This window comes from Protomyctophum bolini (assembly GCF_963924005.1).
Source record: "Protomyctophum bolini genome assembly, chromosome: 9".
Lineage (NCBI taxonomy): Eukaryota > Metazoa > Chordata > Actinopteri > Myctophiformes > Myctophidae > Protomyctophum > Protomyctophum bolini.
The window spans coordinates 14,063,029-14,080,528 of record NC_137870.1 but is presented as its reverse complement, the minus strand read 5'-3'; the positions used below and the strand labels follow the sequence as shown (position 1 = coordinate 14,080,528).

The window sequence follows — 17,500 nt, the reverse complement described above, 5'->3', positions numbered from 1 at the left end:
TCCAAATGGCCAATACAGGTGTGACTGTGTAACTCTGACATTGTACAAATGGAACCAAATGGACCCGTATGGGCCCATTTCGTTCCATTTGGTTCCATTTGTACACTCTCGGAGTTATGGGGGATTGGGGGTCCTTGAAATAAAAAAAAAGTTTGTTAAATGGAACAGGGCCTTAATTAGTATAGGTAACACCTGTAAAGGAAATATAGGCAGAGTTATTCTGTGTGCAATGTGCATATATAGCTCATTAAAGTTCTCCAATTCTTAATGATCAGCAGTGGTGGGAAAAAAAAATACTCAAATGTTTTACTTAAGTAAAAGTCTGGAATTCAAAATGTACTTGAGTGTAAAAGTATTGACATCATTCAAAATGTACTTAAAGTACCAAAAGTAAAAGTAGGCCTACTAATTATGCAGAATGTCCCCATTTTAAGTTTTCAAATATATAAAAAAAATGTTTTGAAAATAGCAGATCTACATGCTCACACGGGTTAATGTATGTTTTGTAGTAATAATAAAAAATCTACAAAGTAACTAGTAACTAAAGTTTTCAAATAAATGTAGAAGTGCAAAAGTATTGGTATCAAAATGTACTTGTACTAAAGTCATTATGCAGAACCCATTGTGAGCTTGTATAGATAAATGTATACAGGGCTGAAGGGATGAATGTATTGTAATAATACAAATATAAGTAACTACCGGTTGTACGTTTTCAAATAAATGTAGTGGAGTAAAAGTACAATAATTGCATCTGAGTAGAATTACATTTATTGGGAATTGAAAAAGTAAAGTACAAAATGCCTCAAAATTGTACTTAAGTATATAGCCTACTTAAGTAAATGTATAGAGTTACTTTACACCACTGATGATCGGTTGAACTAATAATGAACTATTATTTTTAAATTGTGAGGATCCCCATAACTCAGAGATAGGCCTACAGACATAGCCTATTTAAGGGTCCATTTGGAACCCCCTCCCTTAACCCAGGGGTCCTCCCTGGACCCCAGTTTGAGAACCATCAATAAGAGAGATGTATTTATCTCTGAGTTCAATAATGAATACAACTCTGTCAAAATAATACTCCGGCTCACTCATGCCTCGCACGCACGCACGAACGACTCGCGGTGCTCGTTCATGCTTTCGCCCTGGTGCGTTCATGAATGCAAAACTGATGACGTTTTAGGCCCAAAACGAGCGGAGCCCACCACTTTTCCAACCCAGAAAAAGGTGTGAAAAGGGAGCAACTCCATGCAAGTGGCTGGGAGGGGAATTCCGGTGTTCATATAGTCATAGAGTTATTATTTATTGAAGTTATAGAGTTATTGAAGTTATGCTGTTCATGGGAAACTTCTTCACCACTGGTCCTGTCATTCGTCACAAGGTTAAGAACAAGAGTCAGGAAAAAACATATAGAGTCAGTAATGAGGAACAAAATGTCCACAAAATGTCCAAACTAAACTAAGCAAAACGTCATTCACATGACTTTGTCCCAGGCCAAGGCTTATCACTTTCTCCTAGTTGATCTAAAGTTATGGATGGATGTAATTTCTCTCTGTCTCAGCTGTGACTCGTTGTATTCATAACTCTATGATTTAACTCCTCCCAGGTCTGGTTCAAGAACCGCCGTGCCAAGTGCCGCCAGCAGCAGCAGCAGAGCACGGGCCAATCCAAACCGCGGCCCCCCAAGAAGAAGGCGTCCCCTGCCCGGGGTGACACTGGCGGCGGCGTAGAGGCCAGTGGCAATAACCCCGGGGGAGCGGGGCAGTACAGTCCCCCTCCACCCCCGCCGGGCACCTCCATCACACCCAGCTCCAGCTCGGCCAACGCCACCGTCTCCATCTGGAGCCCGGCGTCCATCTCGCCGCTCCCCGACCCGCTGTCAGGTGCCTCGGGCACGCCGTGCATGCAGCGCTCCACCTACCCCATGACCTACAGCCAGGCGCCGGCCTACGGCCAGGGCTACGGTGGCTCGTCATCCTACTTCACCGGCCTGGACTGCAGCTCCTACCTGTCCCCCATGCACCCGCAGCTGACAGGCACCGGAGGTGCCCTGAGCCCCATCACGGCCTCCTCCATGGGCGGGCTCAGCCAGTCGCCCGCGTCGCTGTCCTCGCAGGGCTACACGGCCGCCTCACTGGGCTTCGGCGCCGTCGACTGTCTGGACTACAAGGACCAGTCCGGCTGGAAGCTCAACTTCAACGCCACTGACTGTCTGGACTACAAAGACCAGAACTCCTGGAAGTTCCAGGTCTTGTAAAACAAAAAAGAAATGCAGGGAGCTGGGGGTTGGGACTTGGGGTAGGGGGGTGAGGAAGGGAACGAGATAGAAGCGGCGGAGAGGAGAACAAAGCAAGACGTCGATCGCTGTCGGGCGGAAACCTATTGTAACTTAAAAGGTTTTTTGCTATACTTTTGAATTTGAATCCTGAAACCTGAAAAGTAATTTGGTTTCCACCTGACAGAGGTGAAGAGTTTGTTCAGTATTAAAATTAAAAGAGCGGAAGTAAAAAGACAATACTTGGGACACAAAAATGAATCAAGCATATTGGTCTATGAACTCATGGGCTTAAAAGATCTCTTTATGTTTTCGAAATGTTGTAGTAGGCCTACATTAACTCCTCTATTGATGCTTGCATGGTGATTGTTGTAACTAAGAAATATGGTAACAAACAAATCTATCTCTTGTGTAATCACTGTATGGAAAAGGAAAGTAATACTGCAATATCTGCACTAGCAGACGTTCAAAATGAACAGCTTTTATAAGCTAAAGTATTTATTAACACACAATCACGGTTCAGCAGGTCAAAACGTATAGGAAAAAGGATTGAAAGAGAATATATTTGACATCGCTATACATTGAATTAAAAAAACATGCTCAGCAGCGGCTCCTGTTAGCAGTAGTATACTTAATGACAGCAGGATTCAGCTTAGATGACCTTGGCTTGGAACAAATCAACACAGCTCTTATTAGTGTACCATACTCAACAACTTAAAAGTTGTCTGCGCTACTGGTGAAAAGGATCTAGACCCTGCCTTGAATTTGAAGGGGAGTGTCAAAGTGTAATAATGGATGGGGTCCCAGATTATCTTTAATTCTTTCCGCACCGTCTTTTATTTGCTCTGTTTTTTTTTAATGTTATCTCTTCTTTTGTTCGAGAGGCTGCTTTTTCATTTACATTGTCGAACTGACTGAGACAGCTTGGAGCCAAACAGAACCAAACTGAGCAGCAGGCGTCACTCACAAGAGACTGACAGGTGTAGTTGAGGTCATGATGATGCCCTGCAGCCTCGAGTGATGCTTCCCTCCTCCAGCCTAGCCTGGCTAATAAACCAGACCCAATCAGCCGTTGGCAAAAAAGAATTGCCTGCCGACGGTGTTGTGTGATATTAGTCTGGCTTATTAGCCAGGCTACCTCCAGCCTGGGTGTGTTACAGGGGGAGAGAATGAAGCCTGGTTCAGGGGGAGAGGAGGAGGAGGATGCATGGTCCCTGCTGCGTCAATGCAGTACAGAGCTTTTTGCCTTTGAACATGGGTTGTAATTACAGTCTTAGGTAGTCTTATACTGTAGGTAGCGCACGTATACTGCGCTCAATGCATTTTGGGAGAAATGCTACACTTCTCCTGTTGGCAAGACTATAGTTTCCAGCCCCCCAGTCAGTCAACACTGTGGGTGGTCACTGGTTGTTCATTGGGGTTATAGCGGCTGACTGATCATTAAAGCAGTTCTGATCTTCTCCAATCTACCCTAAATGACTTAATGAAACCCTGTTGCCGAAATAAAACTGTTCCTGTGAGTTGTTTGTTATAGGAGAGATGAGGACACCGTAGAAAGGGAAGGGACAGAGTCCCTGCACCACAGCGGGCCTCTCCCTTGCACAGAGGGTTCGGTGTCTGTCTCAACTCCAACCTGTAAAGATGTGATGGGTACCATTATGTGTGTTTGATGTCTTGTTTGATCTTTGTTTTCTTTTTTTTTATTAGACTAAAAACAATTATGTTTCTTTGAAAAGTTGTTAATTATTTTAAGTAAATTTGTGGTAATTTGTTTTGAAGTTGATATTACTCTTAACTGTATTATCATTATTGATATTACTGTATGTCTTCAGCTGATATTGATATTGCTAATATAATTATTATTTTTGTAAATATTAAAAAACATTACTTGAAAAGGCAAACAATGTCTGGCACCAGTGTGTTACATTAGCACACACACCCAAAATAATCTCTTTTAAAAATTCTAGCCAACTGCCAACAAAAAAAAGAAAGAAATCTGTTTATATCTTTCTGGCTTCTTCTATATTTTCATTTTTCATTTTTCAAACTCAGGGGCTGATCCAATACAATTAGCAGTCATATGATACAATGCTGTGTGTGCTTCTTAATCACATCTACTCATCGCCTATCATTTCATCAATATCTTGTTATCTGCTTATTTTTCTGCCTGCCATGAATGAATCTTATTTTATATAATGTCATCTGTTGTTTGAACTGTCTCATCTATGCTACAGTAGCTAGCGACAATCTTTCTTGAGACATTAAAATGCTTCAATAAAACCACTGGGTGAAATGTTTCTTGCAAAGGCTTGATGTTCCCTTTATAGGATTGATCAATTTGCATGTGCTCAGTTGTGAAGATGTACTTATATTGACCTCTATGGGGACCTATACCACGGGTCACGGACAAAGTCAGAGAGAGAAGGATGAGGCTGGCAGGGCACTGCCTCAGGCACCCAGAACTTGAGGCAAGTAAATTGACTCTATGGGGGCAAAGCCAGGAGGGGAAAGAAGCGTACCACCTATGTGTCACAGTGCAAAGACAGGAGCTTTAAGACCCAATAGCAGACAGAGAGATAGGCGCATGCAGGCAGATGAGCTTCAATGCAAAAAAAAACCCTTGCCACAAGGAAAGGATAGGAGTTAAATCATGGAAACACGAGAACAGTGAACACTACTTAGTACTGACATAAAGTGATGAACTAGCAAGGGAACTGAACAAACAGGGGAGTATAAATAGACACAGACTAACTAGGCACAGGTGAAACAAAACTCAAAATCAAGACAGGGATTGGCTGGGGGACTAAGAGGACACAGGTGGAAAACAAAGACCAATCACAATACAGGTTAGACAAGGCAGGTACAGAACTACAGGGGCAGACCGGAAGGCACAAAACAATACTACAAATAAAATGTACACAAGTTAAAGGTGAAACTCAAACTGGAACTAAGACACAGGGAAAACATAATACTTCAAAATCACAGGAACACAACAGAAAGGTAAAACAATAACAAAAACCAAGAACAGGGTATACACAAGATAACATAACACGTCACGGACGGTGACACTATGTAGCCTATAGACGTGCTGCGGCTTGACAGCTTGGCTAACAACAATGCAGAGCTCAAGAACCTGAACCGGAATTTGTGGAGGATCCCGGAATCCCGAGTTTTCCTCTCGCAGCAACTACTAGTGCATTATGTCTGGGCAGGCATGCAGTAGGTGTTGTGCATGGAGAGATACGTATATATAAACGGTCAGGCCCCCTTTCAATTATTTGTAGCAACATATTAATCTGGGATTTATATATCGCTTTTCATAGTAGGCTACTCAAAGACGCTTTATATGTGTGGGAGCCAGGGGAGGGAACATAAAAAATATATAGTTTGCTGTAGAGATGCACAATATATTCGGTAGCATAATCGGAATCAAATAATCCAAATAATTTAATCGGTTTTCACCAGCAAAAATGTAATAAAACTGAAAAACTCCAAATCAAATACCGGTATGATGTAAAATCTTATGTAAAAATAAAGCCTACACCTGTGCCCTCTGTGCATGCGACACATACCATACCAGGGGTATAAGTGGAATGCCTGGTGACACGAGGTTAACAGGGGGGAGAAGAGTGCTGAATATCCAGAGAGAGATTTTGGAGAGATTGGGACTCAGATTCTGGGAACATTGCACTAATCCATACAAGAGTTTGAGTGGGTATAATAAGGCAGAGATGAGAGGCAACGCAGCGGGACATAGAGGACAGAAAGCAGATTAGATACACCAATGTTCCAGTGCTCCATCCCCAACCCCATCCATTCCTACCCTCAATGGATGCGTGAGAGACAGATTATACATCTCTGTGCTTTCAGAAGTGTAAGATTGTTGATAAATCCTATCCACACTTTTCCTGGGCTGTGTGTGCTCCAGTTCCTGTTGATTTCATTGGATATCATTGGTCAACTGACCAGTTTCATTGGCTTTCATTGGATCAAATCGACAGGAACAGGAGCACACACAGACCAGGAAAAGTGTGGATAGGGTCATTTATTTTCTTTAAAAATATAAAAAAACTAATTTTCAATTGAAAGAAAATACTGCCCCCCTCCCAAAAGAAAAACAGAAAAACGACTTAACAATAACATGCAAGCCAAATGTAACTGGATCATGGATATATTTTGCTCTTACCTGCATTCAACCCATAAGTACCATACAGGGAAATACAATTTGCAGTATACAAGTGCTCATGTTCCAATAGCCTAATGTAAACATTTATTTTAAAAGTTGATTGATGAATGGACAAATTCTACATAGAATATTGCTTTACATTCTGGGGTGGTATTCGCCACCCCATCTGACTATATGTCCCAGTCTCTGTGAAACAGCTGTGAGACAGATCACACAGTTAATTGTCTCCAATAGGCCAAAGGCAGTACGTTTTGCACACCGCCCGTCCATCTGTGTACAGCTAATCTCCGGCACCGTTGTCCCAGCTGATGGGAAACTATGTGCGTACACACTCCCTGGATGCCAACGACTAACCTCTGCCCCAAATTCTTCAGAACGGCCTGTTATAGCAGCACCATGAGGCCGACTTTTGCTAAACACATTTTATTACATTGCTCATACACATTTTATCCATACATACATACATCATGCAAATCGGGATACAGAGGCTAAGAATGCCTCCCAAAGTTTGCATAACGTGTCATGCAGTCAATTTCAGTGGACGTGTTGATCGTTTTCTTTTAACCTTGCTTTTTTAAATGATGAAATAAAGGTTATTTTTTACTTCAACTGAACAGAGCTGCCTTGGATATCATCTATAAAGTTTCCCACCATCTTACTTCCTTCCTGCCCTGTGTGATCTTTTATTAACTCAAAGGTATAGAACTTTTATAGAACTTGTCACGGGGCAACCCGTGCCCTATATACAAAGACACATGAAACTGTTTCCTATAACATGCAAGGACTGTTGTTTTAAACTTTATTTGAATGGTAATCACTGATTGGTTAGTTGTCTCTCCTGCACTGCTGGTGGCATCTCCCTTGATGAGGAAAGGGCCAAGTGCTATGCAGGAGAGGGGTGTTTCTCCTTATTCTTTGAGTAATTGTCATTGAGTGTTCATTCTGTTTTATACTTGTTTAATTGTAACACATTATTTAGAATGTTTAGGTTACTGTTTATTCAAGGTGGTTGGAAGTATTTATTTATTAGTGTAGTATTTGAGAAGAAATGTATTAATTGAGTCTGTGCCCAGTGGTAGGACCCACTCCTATTTAAAGGAGGCTGCAGGGACAGGCTAGTTAGTTGTGGGCATTGACACAAATAACATCCCTGAGGGAGAGCTACAGGGCCTTGTGTGATCAAGGTGCAGCCTGAAGAGAGCTCTCATCCTGTTTGGGTTTTGTTAAGGAGTGTTGCCCAAGTATTTATTTATCTTTTTGTCCTTTCTTTATTTTGTTGCCTGTAATATAGTTTGCTATTGAGAATTATTGCACTGAACAATTGTATGGACTTTTGGTGGAGGAGTTTGGGGAAAATAAAAGCCCTTAACTACCATTCCTGACTGTTCTTGGAGCCTTGGCCGTTCGGGCAACTTCACAGAACTCTTGTCCTATATTATTAACCCTCTCCAAAGAGCTCCTGTTTGCAGTTGCCTATGTCGACTAAAAGGACCCACGAAGCGCTTCTATTTATTTATTTTCCTGATCAAAGAAGTGGGACCTTGGGTGTGGATGATATTTATGGATCGATTGTTCTGATACAGGTTCAAAGTAGAGACATAATGCGAGACCGTGAGCGTATACAGTATCTGGATAAATTCCTCAACCATGATTTTATCACCACGTCCACAACAATGTTTGAGTTGAGGCAGTGAGGTCAATCGCAGTGCCAGATCAACATGCATGCAGCGCCACTTAACTTGCATACGCCTATTGGTCAACTGTCTTATAACCCCTTTGTATAGCCTTTATTTATCCTGATTCCTGAAAAGTCCCCTTGAGATTAAGAATCTCTTTTCAAGCTATAGGCAGCACCATAATTAAAAAGAAACAACTGCCACCAAAAAAAAAGTAAAAAAAAGTAAAAGGTTAATTAAATAATTCTGGAGGTGGTTGGTTTGCAGAGAGGAAGCTGTAAACTATCCTATAATGTAGTGGTTCTGAAACTGGGGTCCAGGGACACCTGTCTGTCTGTCTGTCTGTCTGTCTGTCTGTCTGTCTGTCTGTCTGTCTCCATAACTGAACGAAATTAATGTGCATTGATGTGTTTTAAGTAATTCTACAACCTATTCCAGGCCAGACACATAATTATGATATATACATCACAAATGTATTGTGTATGTGTACAGTATGTGTATGTATGTACAGTAAAGAGGAGAGGGTGTTGGGTTCCCTCTTGAAGGCTCCTCCATGCACAGTGCTCTGTAATCCCCAGCAGCAGCATATGGACGGTGCAGCACTGAGGCAGAGGCGCAGACACTGGCAGGACTTATAGAATATGATTCATTTCTTTCCTCTCCCTAATCCCGGGCCAACAAGCTGGCGCACAGGCTGCTGTGGAGGCACTGTAATCATAGTTACACACACACACACACGCACGCACGCACGCACGCACGCACGCACGCACACACACACACACACACACACACACACACACACACACACACACACACACACACACACACACACACACACACACACACACACACACACACACACACACACACACACACACACACACCCCTCCTGCCTGCCCCCACAGTCCAATTTCCTCTTAATCGATTCCTAATCCCAACCACGCCAAGCAAACACGCGCCGAGCACACGCCCCACATATCCACACACATACACACAGAAAGTCATCAGTGACACTTGCACACACACACACACACGCACGCACGCACGCACGCACGCACGCACGCACGCACGCACGCACGCACGCACGCACGCACGCACGCACGCACACACACACACACACACACACACACACACACACACACACACACACACACACAGCATACTCGCAGGATTTAGGAGTAATTTAAAAATATATATGGTATAAAAGATGAGCCACTTGGGACACACATTGTTCTAGTGTTCTGTAGGAAGGCACATTCTGAACTGAGGTTGTTTTTCAGATACATTTAGCTTAACTGATGACGAGCATCATCAGTAAGTACATTTTATTAATAGCTCTGACAGTACAGTCACAAAGTGCTTTGCAGGTTTAAAACATAAAAACATATCAATGTAAAACAAATGAATAAAATAAGCAGTTGAAGGACTGTCATTGAAGGACGTTGCATGGAGAACCGGATATGACAGAAAAGAGTTGCAGACACAATTAAGTAAAGGCCTGTCTGAACAGTTTAAAAAACAACGGTCAACAGAGGACACATTCCACAGTCCGGGGGCAGTGCACGCAAAGGCACGCAAAGGATGTGCTGCCTACACCCATCCTGGGCAAGACCTACGCTGTAGAGACTATCATTTGTTTGGGGCGGAAGTTGTGGGATTTTAGCGGAAGTATCGCCAAGGAAATGACGTTGATTTACAAATCAGTTTGTGAACTGTTGTGATTGGTCAGGAAAATATCGTATCCGGGGGAAATACATCTGACGGATGTTCCGGATGATACATCCGCCGATAGCTTCTCTGCCTTACGTTGTGACCAGGCTTTTCTTTTTGCAGATAAGTCATCCTGGGATTGAGGCTAGCCTACACCAGAGTGACCAGACAACAACATAAAACAGGAAAATAAACAGGACTGAAATCAGCAAGGTTTCTGAAAGTCAGCTCAGCATGTCTTGTGTCCATCATTGGAGTTGGGGGTCAAACCGCTTGCTTGCATGTTTGGTGGCCTGGAAGCCAACCGGAGCCTTCGATCCTACCTTTTGCCTCTTGGATTTACTATCCTAACATGTAACTTTGAACTCGAATCCCAGTGTTTTCCTGACAGTAGACCACAAATGACAACAATGGAAAGAGTTTGTGTTTTGTGTTTTTGAAAGATATGTACAAGTATATGTTCATCATGCATCAGTCAATGAAAACATCAATGAATGAATCAATGAATGAATCAATGAATGAATGAATCAATCAATCAATCAATCAATCAATCAATCAATAAATCAATCAATCAATCAATCAATCAATCAATCAATTGTAACCTATACCCTCTTGAATTTAACTTAAATTTAAAAGGAACGCACACAAACTGGAATGGACTTCCCACAAGTAAATTACACGTATGATTTTGACCGGATATAACATCTAAGATAATCATTACTTGCTAACGGTGTAATAGTAGTTTAATAAGATTTGAAGTGTGTGTGTAGCTGCTAAAGCATGTAGCTTTCCAGAGCCTAAGCCCATGTGGGTGATCTGTGTCTGTAGCGCTAGGATCAGTATTACAGTATGAATGGATCAACCAGCTACTGTCAACCGCAGCATACACTCCTACTAAGGTCCTTACTGCAGATTACAACTTAACACCTAGATAATATCACCACGAACAGTAAAAGTCAGAGTTTAGATCCACAGATTAATGATGTCTTGGACTAAAATGCTTGTCTGGATTATTGCCGCGCTTTGCGTACATCAGTGGCTTGGGAAGAGAAGGGGACGGACGGACGGACGGACGGACGGACGGACGGACGGACGGACGGGGGGTTGTAAACAATTTCACAGGGAAGGAGGAAAGGTTGAAGGTGAATGTTCTGGCCTGGGTTAGCATGCTATTGCTAATGTTTGTGAGAAGCGAATGTTTGAGGTTCCATTGTGTTCAAACCTGCATACAAGCAGGATTTTGATGATCATTTCACTTGCACTGTACACTATATAGGTGCACAGTCACACCCATGGCCAGTACAAGCTCTGTCTTCTACTGTTGACCACTGAGCATCACCTGGGATTATATGCCCTGTTTACGGGCACCTTGGTGACAGACTATAGTTGTTGATTTTTTCCCCTACCCATAATTCCCATGTGGGTCCCCTAGGGATTCAAATGGTAAATGGTGCATTTATATACTGCAGTGACTTTATCCAAGGCGCTTTACATGTACATAAATACACACATTCACACCGATGGTGGAGGAAACCATGCAAGGCACCACCAACCTGCACATCGTGAGCAATTAGGGGTTCAGAGTCTTGCTCAAGGACACTTCGACACTAACTCTGGGGGAGCCCGGGATCGAACCTTGCGGTTCCCAAGTGGCCGCTCTACCGGCGACTCTACCCCTGAGCCACTGCCGCCCGGACCTAAACCTACTACACCTGTCTTCCACCACCTCCTCATGTCCAAAACCTCCTCCACCTGTCCTTCACTTGTCCTACTCCTGTCCCCCACCTGTCCTCCACCTCCTCCACCAAGGTTTCCTGGATTTCTGCCTCCGTCCCTCCCCTCCACCCAGTAGTACCCATGTCACCCCTTGTCCACTCCTCATGATGCCACGTCCTCTCCGCCAGTCTCATCCTCATCCTTCCGCTCTCTTCTCCACCTCTCCAGTTTGTTATTCTTGCTGATCTAATTTAGAGAATGCTTCAATCCTCTTAGTGTCCTGCCCCCTCAGCGTAACACTAAGTGAATTAGACGGGATTACAGTCTCTCTGTCTTCCACCTCCTCCTCCTCCTCCTCCTCCTCCTCTGTATGCTGCCACTGACTCCTCCTACGCTCTCCTTCCCTCTCTGTCTCTCTGTCTCTCTGTCTCTCTGTGTCTCTCTCTCTCTCTCTCTCTCTCTCTCTCTATTGACAGCATTACCAAGTGCTGCTCTAAACAAACATGACAAATTGCATGCATAGACTTGGCTGCCATATGACAAACCTCTCTGCTGCCCCATCTGGCGGAGTCATGTTATAGCACCCTCCAACAGACAAACTTGGGGAAAACAATTCCAAGGTGCATCAGGATCATTATGGAAATGTCTCTCATATGGATACATTTCCATCAGTGGTGTAAAGTACATTTACTCAACTACTGTAATTTTGTACTGTGATTTTGAGGTATTTGTACTTTACTTTACTTTCCAGATCAGATCCAAATATTTTACTTTGACTCTTATTGACACTTATTTGAAAACTTTAGTTAGGCCTACTAGTTACTTACTTATACTTATATACATTTCGGCCTTTTGAAAACCGCAGATCTACAAGCTCACAAGAAAACAGCCAATCTGCTATTTTGAAATGACACATTATGCATAATAAGTAATTTGACTTACAAAGTACATTTTGATGCCAATACTTTTGTACTTTACATTTTGAATTACAGACTTTTACTTGTAGCGGAGTATATTTTTTAATTGCAGTACTTAAGTCAAATATTTGAGTACTTTTTCCACCACTGTCCATAACGGTGTGAGGGGGAGCGCTTGTTTAATAGAATCTTACCTGCGCAGGTAAGACACCCAAAGAAGAGGCCGACACCCTAGGGAGGGAGGGACGCTATTAAACAAGCGCTCCCCCTCACATCTTGTTTTATGGCACGTTGAAAAAATCCAAGATGGCGGCTCGGAATAATAGTTGTGGAATATTTTGGACAGAAAGTAGCTCATAACTTTTTTTATGGGGACTTTTATGATAAACAAGCGACACCAGATTGAAAGAGGATAATTCAAGCTTGGACTGCAGCTGCAATGTTGGTGAGTTTAACGTCATTTAAGACCAGGAGATCACAAACCAAAAAACATGCATAGGAAGTTGATGGAGGTTATTGCAACTCTGGATTCAGCCCATTGTAAAAAAATCTAGAGTTACAAATTGCGGCTAGCTGGAATGCTGGTTGTAGGAGTGGTTGCACCACTCAAAAATGAAGACTGATGTTCATCTACACTACAGTTAGTAGATATTTAGTGTTACTAAGTGTGCGGCTGCTGTGTTGTGGGTGTGTTGAAGATTGTGTGTTTACGGCTATTGTTTAATGACTGGCTTGATGGCAAAACTTATCTCTATGTACTGGTCAATTCCTCATGGCCCGCCGTGGCCATATTTATTTATTTATTTATTTATTTATTTATTTATTTATTTATTTATTTATTTATTTATTTATTTATTTATTTATTTATTTATTTATTTATTTATTTATTTATTTATTTATTTATTTATTTATTTATTTTCTTGCTCTCGCTCTCGCTCTGGTTGGTTCATATGACGCTGGCTTGTGTCAACACCTCTGTCAATGTAGGCCTTTTCTTAAGTCCTGCCAAGCATGTAGCCTCATCCTTCTCTCTCTCTCTCTCTCTCTCTCTCTGCATGTATCCTCATCCTTCTCTCTCTCTCTCTCTCTCTCTCTCTCTCTCTCTCTCTCTCTCTCTCTCTCTGTGAGAGAGGGACACTTCCTTTGTCTTGTATGTGTAGGACATGTTAGTGATGCGTGAGTTCATACATGTCCAAGCACCCAATTATGTGTGACAATTAATCATAAACTTATATTTGTAATCGTTACAGCCCTACCATTTGGTGTAAGAGCGTGTGTCCTTATTATGGAGAGAAAGTGTGGGTATCTGAGGAATAAAAAATAACATACAAAACATAGCGGCAATACAAAATGCCATTGGTGGCACAAAATGCCACCAAATATGCTTTATTTAAATTATTCATGGCACTCATATTACATTGAGTTTGGCAGTACAGTAGTAAGGAATTGCAATACACACACAGAGTGTTGGTATCAGTTTTTCTGTCTTGAGTCCAGGGTTCTCTGTCGCTTCATTTCAGCAGTGCCGGTTCTAGGCCTTTTGAGGCCCTATGCAACATATTATACAGAGCCCAAAATGTTTATAAACAAATCACAAATGTTTATAAACAAATCACAAATGTTTATAAACAAATCACAAATGTTTATAAACAAATACCAAAATGTTTATAAACAAATCCCAAATCCCTTGGTCCTACCCTCCCGACCATGAGACTTACTACAGGTAAACTGGTAGTGGTCCTACCCCCCCCATGAGACTTACAAATCCCAAATGTTTATAAACAAATCCCAAATGTTTGTAAACAAATCCCAAATGTTTGTAAACAAATCCCAAATGTTTATAAACAAATCACAAATGTTTATAAACAAATCACAAATGTTTATAAACAAATACCAAATGTTTATAAACAAATACCAAAATGTTTATAAACAAATCCCAAATCCCTTGGTCCTACCCCCCCGACCATGAGACTGGTAGTGGTCCTACCCCCCCCATGAGACTTACAAATCCCAAATGTTTATAAACAAATCCCAAATCCCTTGGTCCTACCCCCCCGACCATGAGACTGGTAGTGGTCCTACCCCCCCCATGAGACTTACAAATCCCAAATGTTTATAAACAAATCCCAAATGTTTGTAAACAAATCCCAAATGTTTATAAACAAATCCCAAAAATGTTTATAAATAAATCACAAATGTTTATAAACAAATCACAAATGTTTATAAACAAATACCAAAATGTTTATAAACTAATCCCAAATCCCTTGGTCCTACCCCCCCGACCATGATTTCAGTTACTATTTGTATGAAGACCACCTCTCCAGAGATGGCCCTCCTGATCACTCCTGGTGTTCCAGATCTTATTGACCACAGTGCAAACCACAGCCCAATAAAAGTCTTGTTCCATAGCAGACATGTTTTTCGTCAAAGACTCCATACAATACTGCATTATAAGTATAACGTTAATGTTAAAAACCGATCTGTGGCATTTTCCACCATACATCTCTAGACCTCTGACAGTCCGCAGGTTCTCTATGGTTTCATCTGGGTTACAGTTTGCATCCGGGCATTTACAGTTTTTAGTGTTTAATTTTATGAGACATGTTCAATTTTCTCTCGGTTCATAATTTAGTTTTTCAGTGTGAAAGCAAAATAAGTGACATTACACTTTAACCCATTTTGTTATACGTTAGCTATTGAAAAATAGCAGATCTACAAGCTCATAGCTTGTAGAACTTGTAGGTCTGCTATTTTTGAAAAATCGTAAAAATGCGGCACAAATCTTTGAATAGGTATATCTTTCAGAATGTTTTTTTTATTTCGACGTCAGGCCTGAATGGGTTAATATGGCGCAGCCTCGCGTGAACGCGCATATTGAGGGCAGGTGTGTAGGGCGAGTGGCGAGGAGCTGGTTTCAGAAAGGGGGCTTCTCTGCTCCAGTGGACCGCTAAAAAGTGGTCCTCCTGGATCGGAAGGACTACTGGATACTATTGAAATACATTTTTTTACCTCCATAAATTAGGTATGTAGCACATAGCTAAACCTAATAATTCAATATTGAAATAGAGAGATATTACTTCACAGAGAGGCTGAGATTTGAAAGTTCGTAGCGGTCGACAGTACTTGCGCGCTCTGCTTGCGCACTACTTGTGTGCAACACGCAAGTAGGCACTCGACAGAGTGCAGTTCTAGTTTAAATGTATTTTCACATCAGTTGTGCTGGTCAAACAATCATGCAGCATATCACAAGTCACTTGACTTTAACATCTTTAAAGAATAAATGCAAGATAGCATTAGAATGCCCTATACGTATATATATATATATATATATATATATGTAAATAGTGACAGTGCAACCAGTGCAGTGCACCGGAGCCCAGATGCCATGGGGGCCCATAAAGGAAGAAGAGAATAAGAAAGAAAAGAAAAGCCAAGGCGATCCAATTTTGAACAAAATATTTGCACCGGGGCCCATCACCATAATGGTACGCCTGTGACTATATATGCCCACCGGTACTTTGTTTGTCGAGCGACAGATTGCGAAAATCGGTGACCTACAAATTCACAATGTGCTGCGGACACTGTCTTCCGTAGTAGACAGTATTCCGATCCGTAGTATTCCGATCTTAAAGGGCCTATAACATGTTTTCTATTCTATCTATCCAATTTTGAACAATAAGGCTTTCATGGGTGCTTTAATAGAAATTGCTCTCAGGAACAGCTCAACTGCATTGTGTCCTCATCGTGATGTCATCAATGTCACCCTACTTTTTATAATTCCTCCTCTTCTTCAGTCTTCAGTTCAAATTTGCATTTCCACTTTGTTTACAATGTCCACCATTGTTGATTTTCCAAGCTGGCACGAATGGAAACAAGCCTGGTTTTATCTATAGCATCAGTATTATAATGACTCAAATATTAAATAATCTGCATATCAGCACCCCCACCACCTCAGGACATTGTGGTATTGCTTTCAAAGTCCAGAAAGAAATGACAAGGACTATAGTTATATCAGAGTGGTGATTGAGGCTCAAACCATTAGAAATAACTTTGAGGGACATAGACAATATGATATTAAATATTAAAATAAGTTTTAAAATGCATGTTATTTGTGCGTTAAATCTTCTTTAGCGCATTGAAATGGTAAAAAATAATTTGAAATTTGAACCGGGAACCTTCTGATTTCCAACAGGTCTGGATTTAACCAGCCCCACTGGAGGGGGCAGGAGGAAATTGTAGGGGGTTGGCATTATTCAAGCTGGTCGGCTAGGTGCAGAAAGCGGTCTGTCTCTGAGCTTTTTATTTTTTGAGAGGATAGCCCCTCCTATATCCAGCTTTTGGTGTGAAACATGAAATGCCATTGACAATGAATGGACAATTTTGAGTGTTTGCGTAAACATTGCGTAACACAAACATTGAAGACGAAGGTGAGGACGCAAATTCTGATTGGCCGGAATGAGATGATGTATGATGATGTACACTACAGTACAATGATAAGAGCACCCCTTACTTCACACAGGTGTGATTTTTGGATGATGAAATGGTGTTGATGAAAGTGTTTATTTTTGAGGGGATACAGCTTTTGTCCCCACACCCACACGTCTCACTATTTGCCATTGACGATGAAATTAGAAATTAGGTCATATGTCAAATATGACGTAAATTTGTGGAAACTTTACGTCATATGTAGACGAGCAAATCGGCTAATCAATCACATAAATTCAGTTGTTCATGAGATGATGTATGATGATCGCGCCCCTCACTTCACACGGCACGGGTGTGATTTTTTTGTTTCTATGTGCTTTATTGATAGGACATAGTGGAGAGAGACAGGAAACAGGGAGAGAGAGACTGGGAATGACACGCAGCAAAGGTGGTCTGGGATCGGGACTCGGACCCGCGACACGCTGTCAGGCATGCGCCTATATGTGGTATGTGCCTCGACCACTATGCCAGTGGGGGCCCCATTAGTGTAGTGTTTCAAATATTTTTGACAGGCGCTAGCCCTCCTATGCGTGTG

General features: G+C 41.8%; 1 protein-coding gene across 2 annotated transcripts in view; it reads left to right on the top strand.

Annotated features, from left to right (window-relative positions):
* Positions 1-2,257, top strand: part of LOC308320817 (homeobox protein otx5-like) — a gene marked incomplete at both ends in the record, with an annotated part of 4,796 nt that extends 2,539 nt beyond the window's left edge. For both annotated transcript variants that reach the window (XM_080771498.1, XM_080771497.1), the window contains one exon: positions 1,607-2,257. In XM_080771498.1, coding sequence (XP_080627624.1) covers positions 1,607-2,257 — 651 coding nt within the window. The remainder of the gene's footprint in view (positions 1-1,606) is intronic.
* Between the last annotated feature and the right edge of the window lie 15,243 nt (positions 2,258-17,500).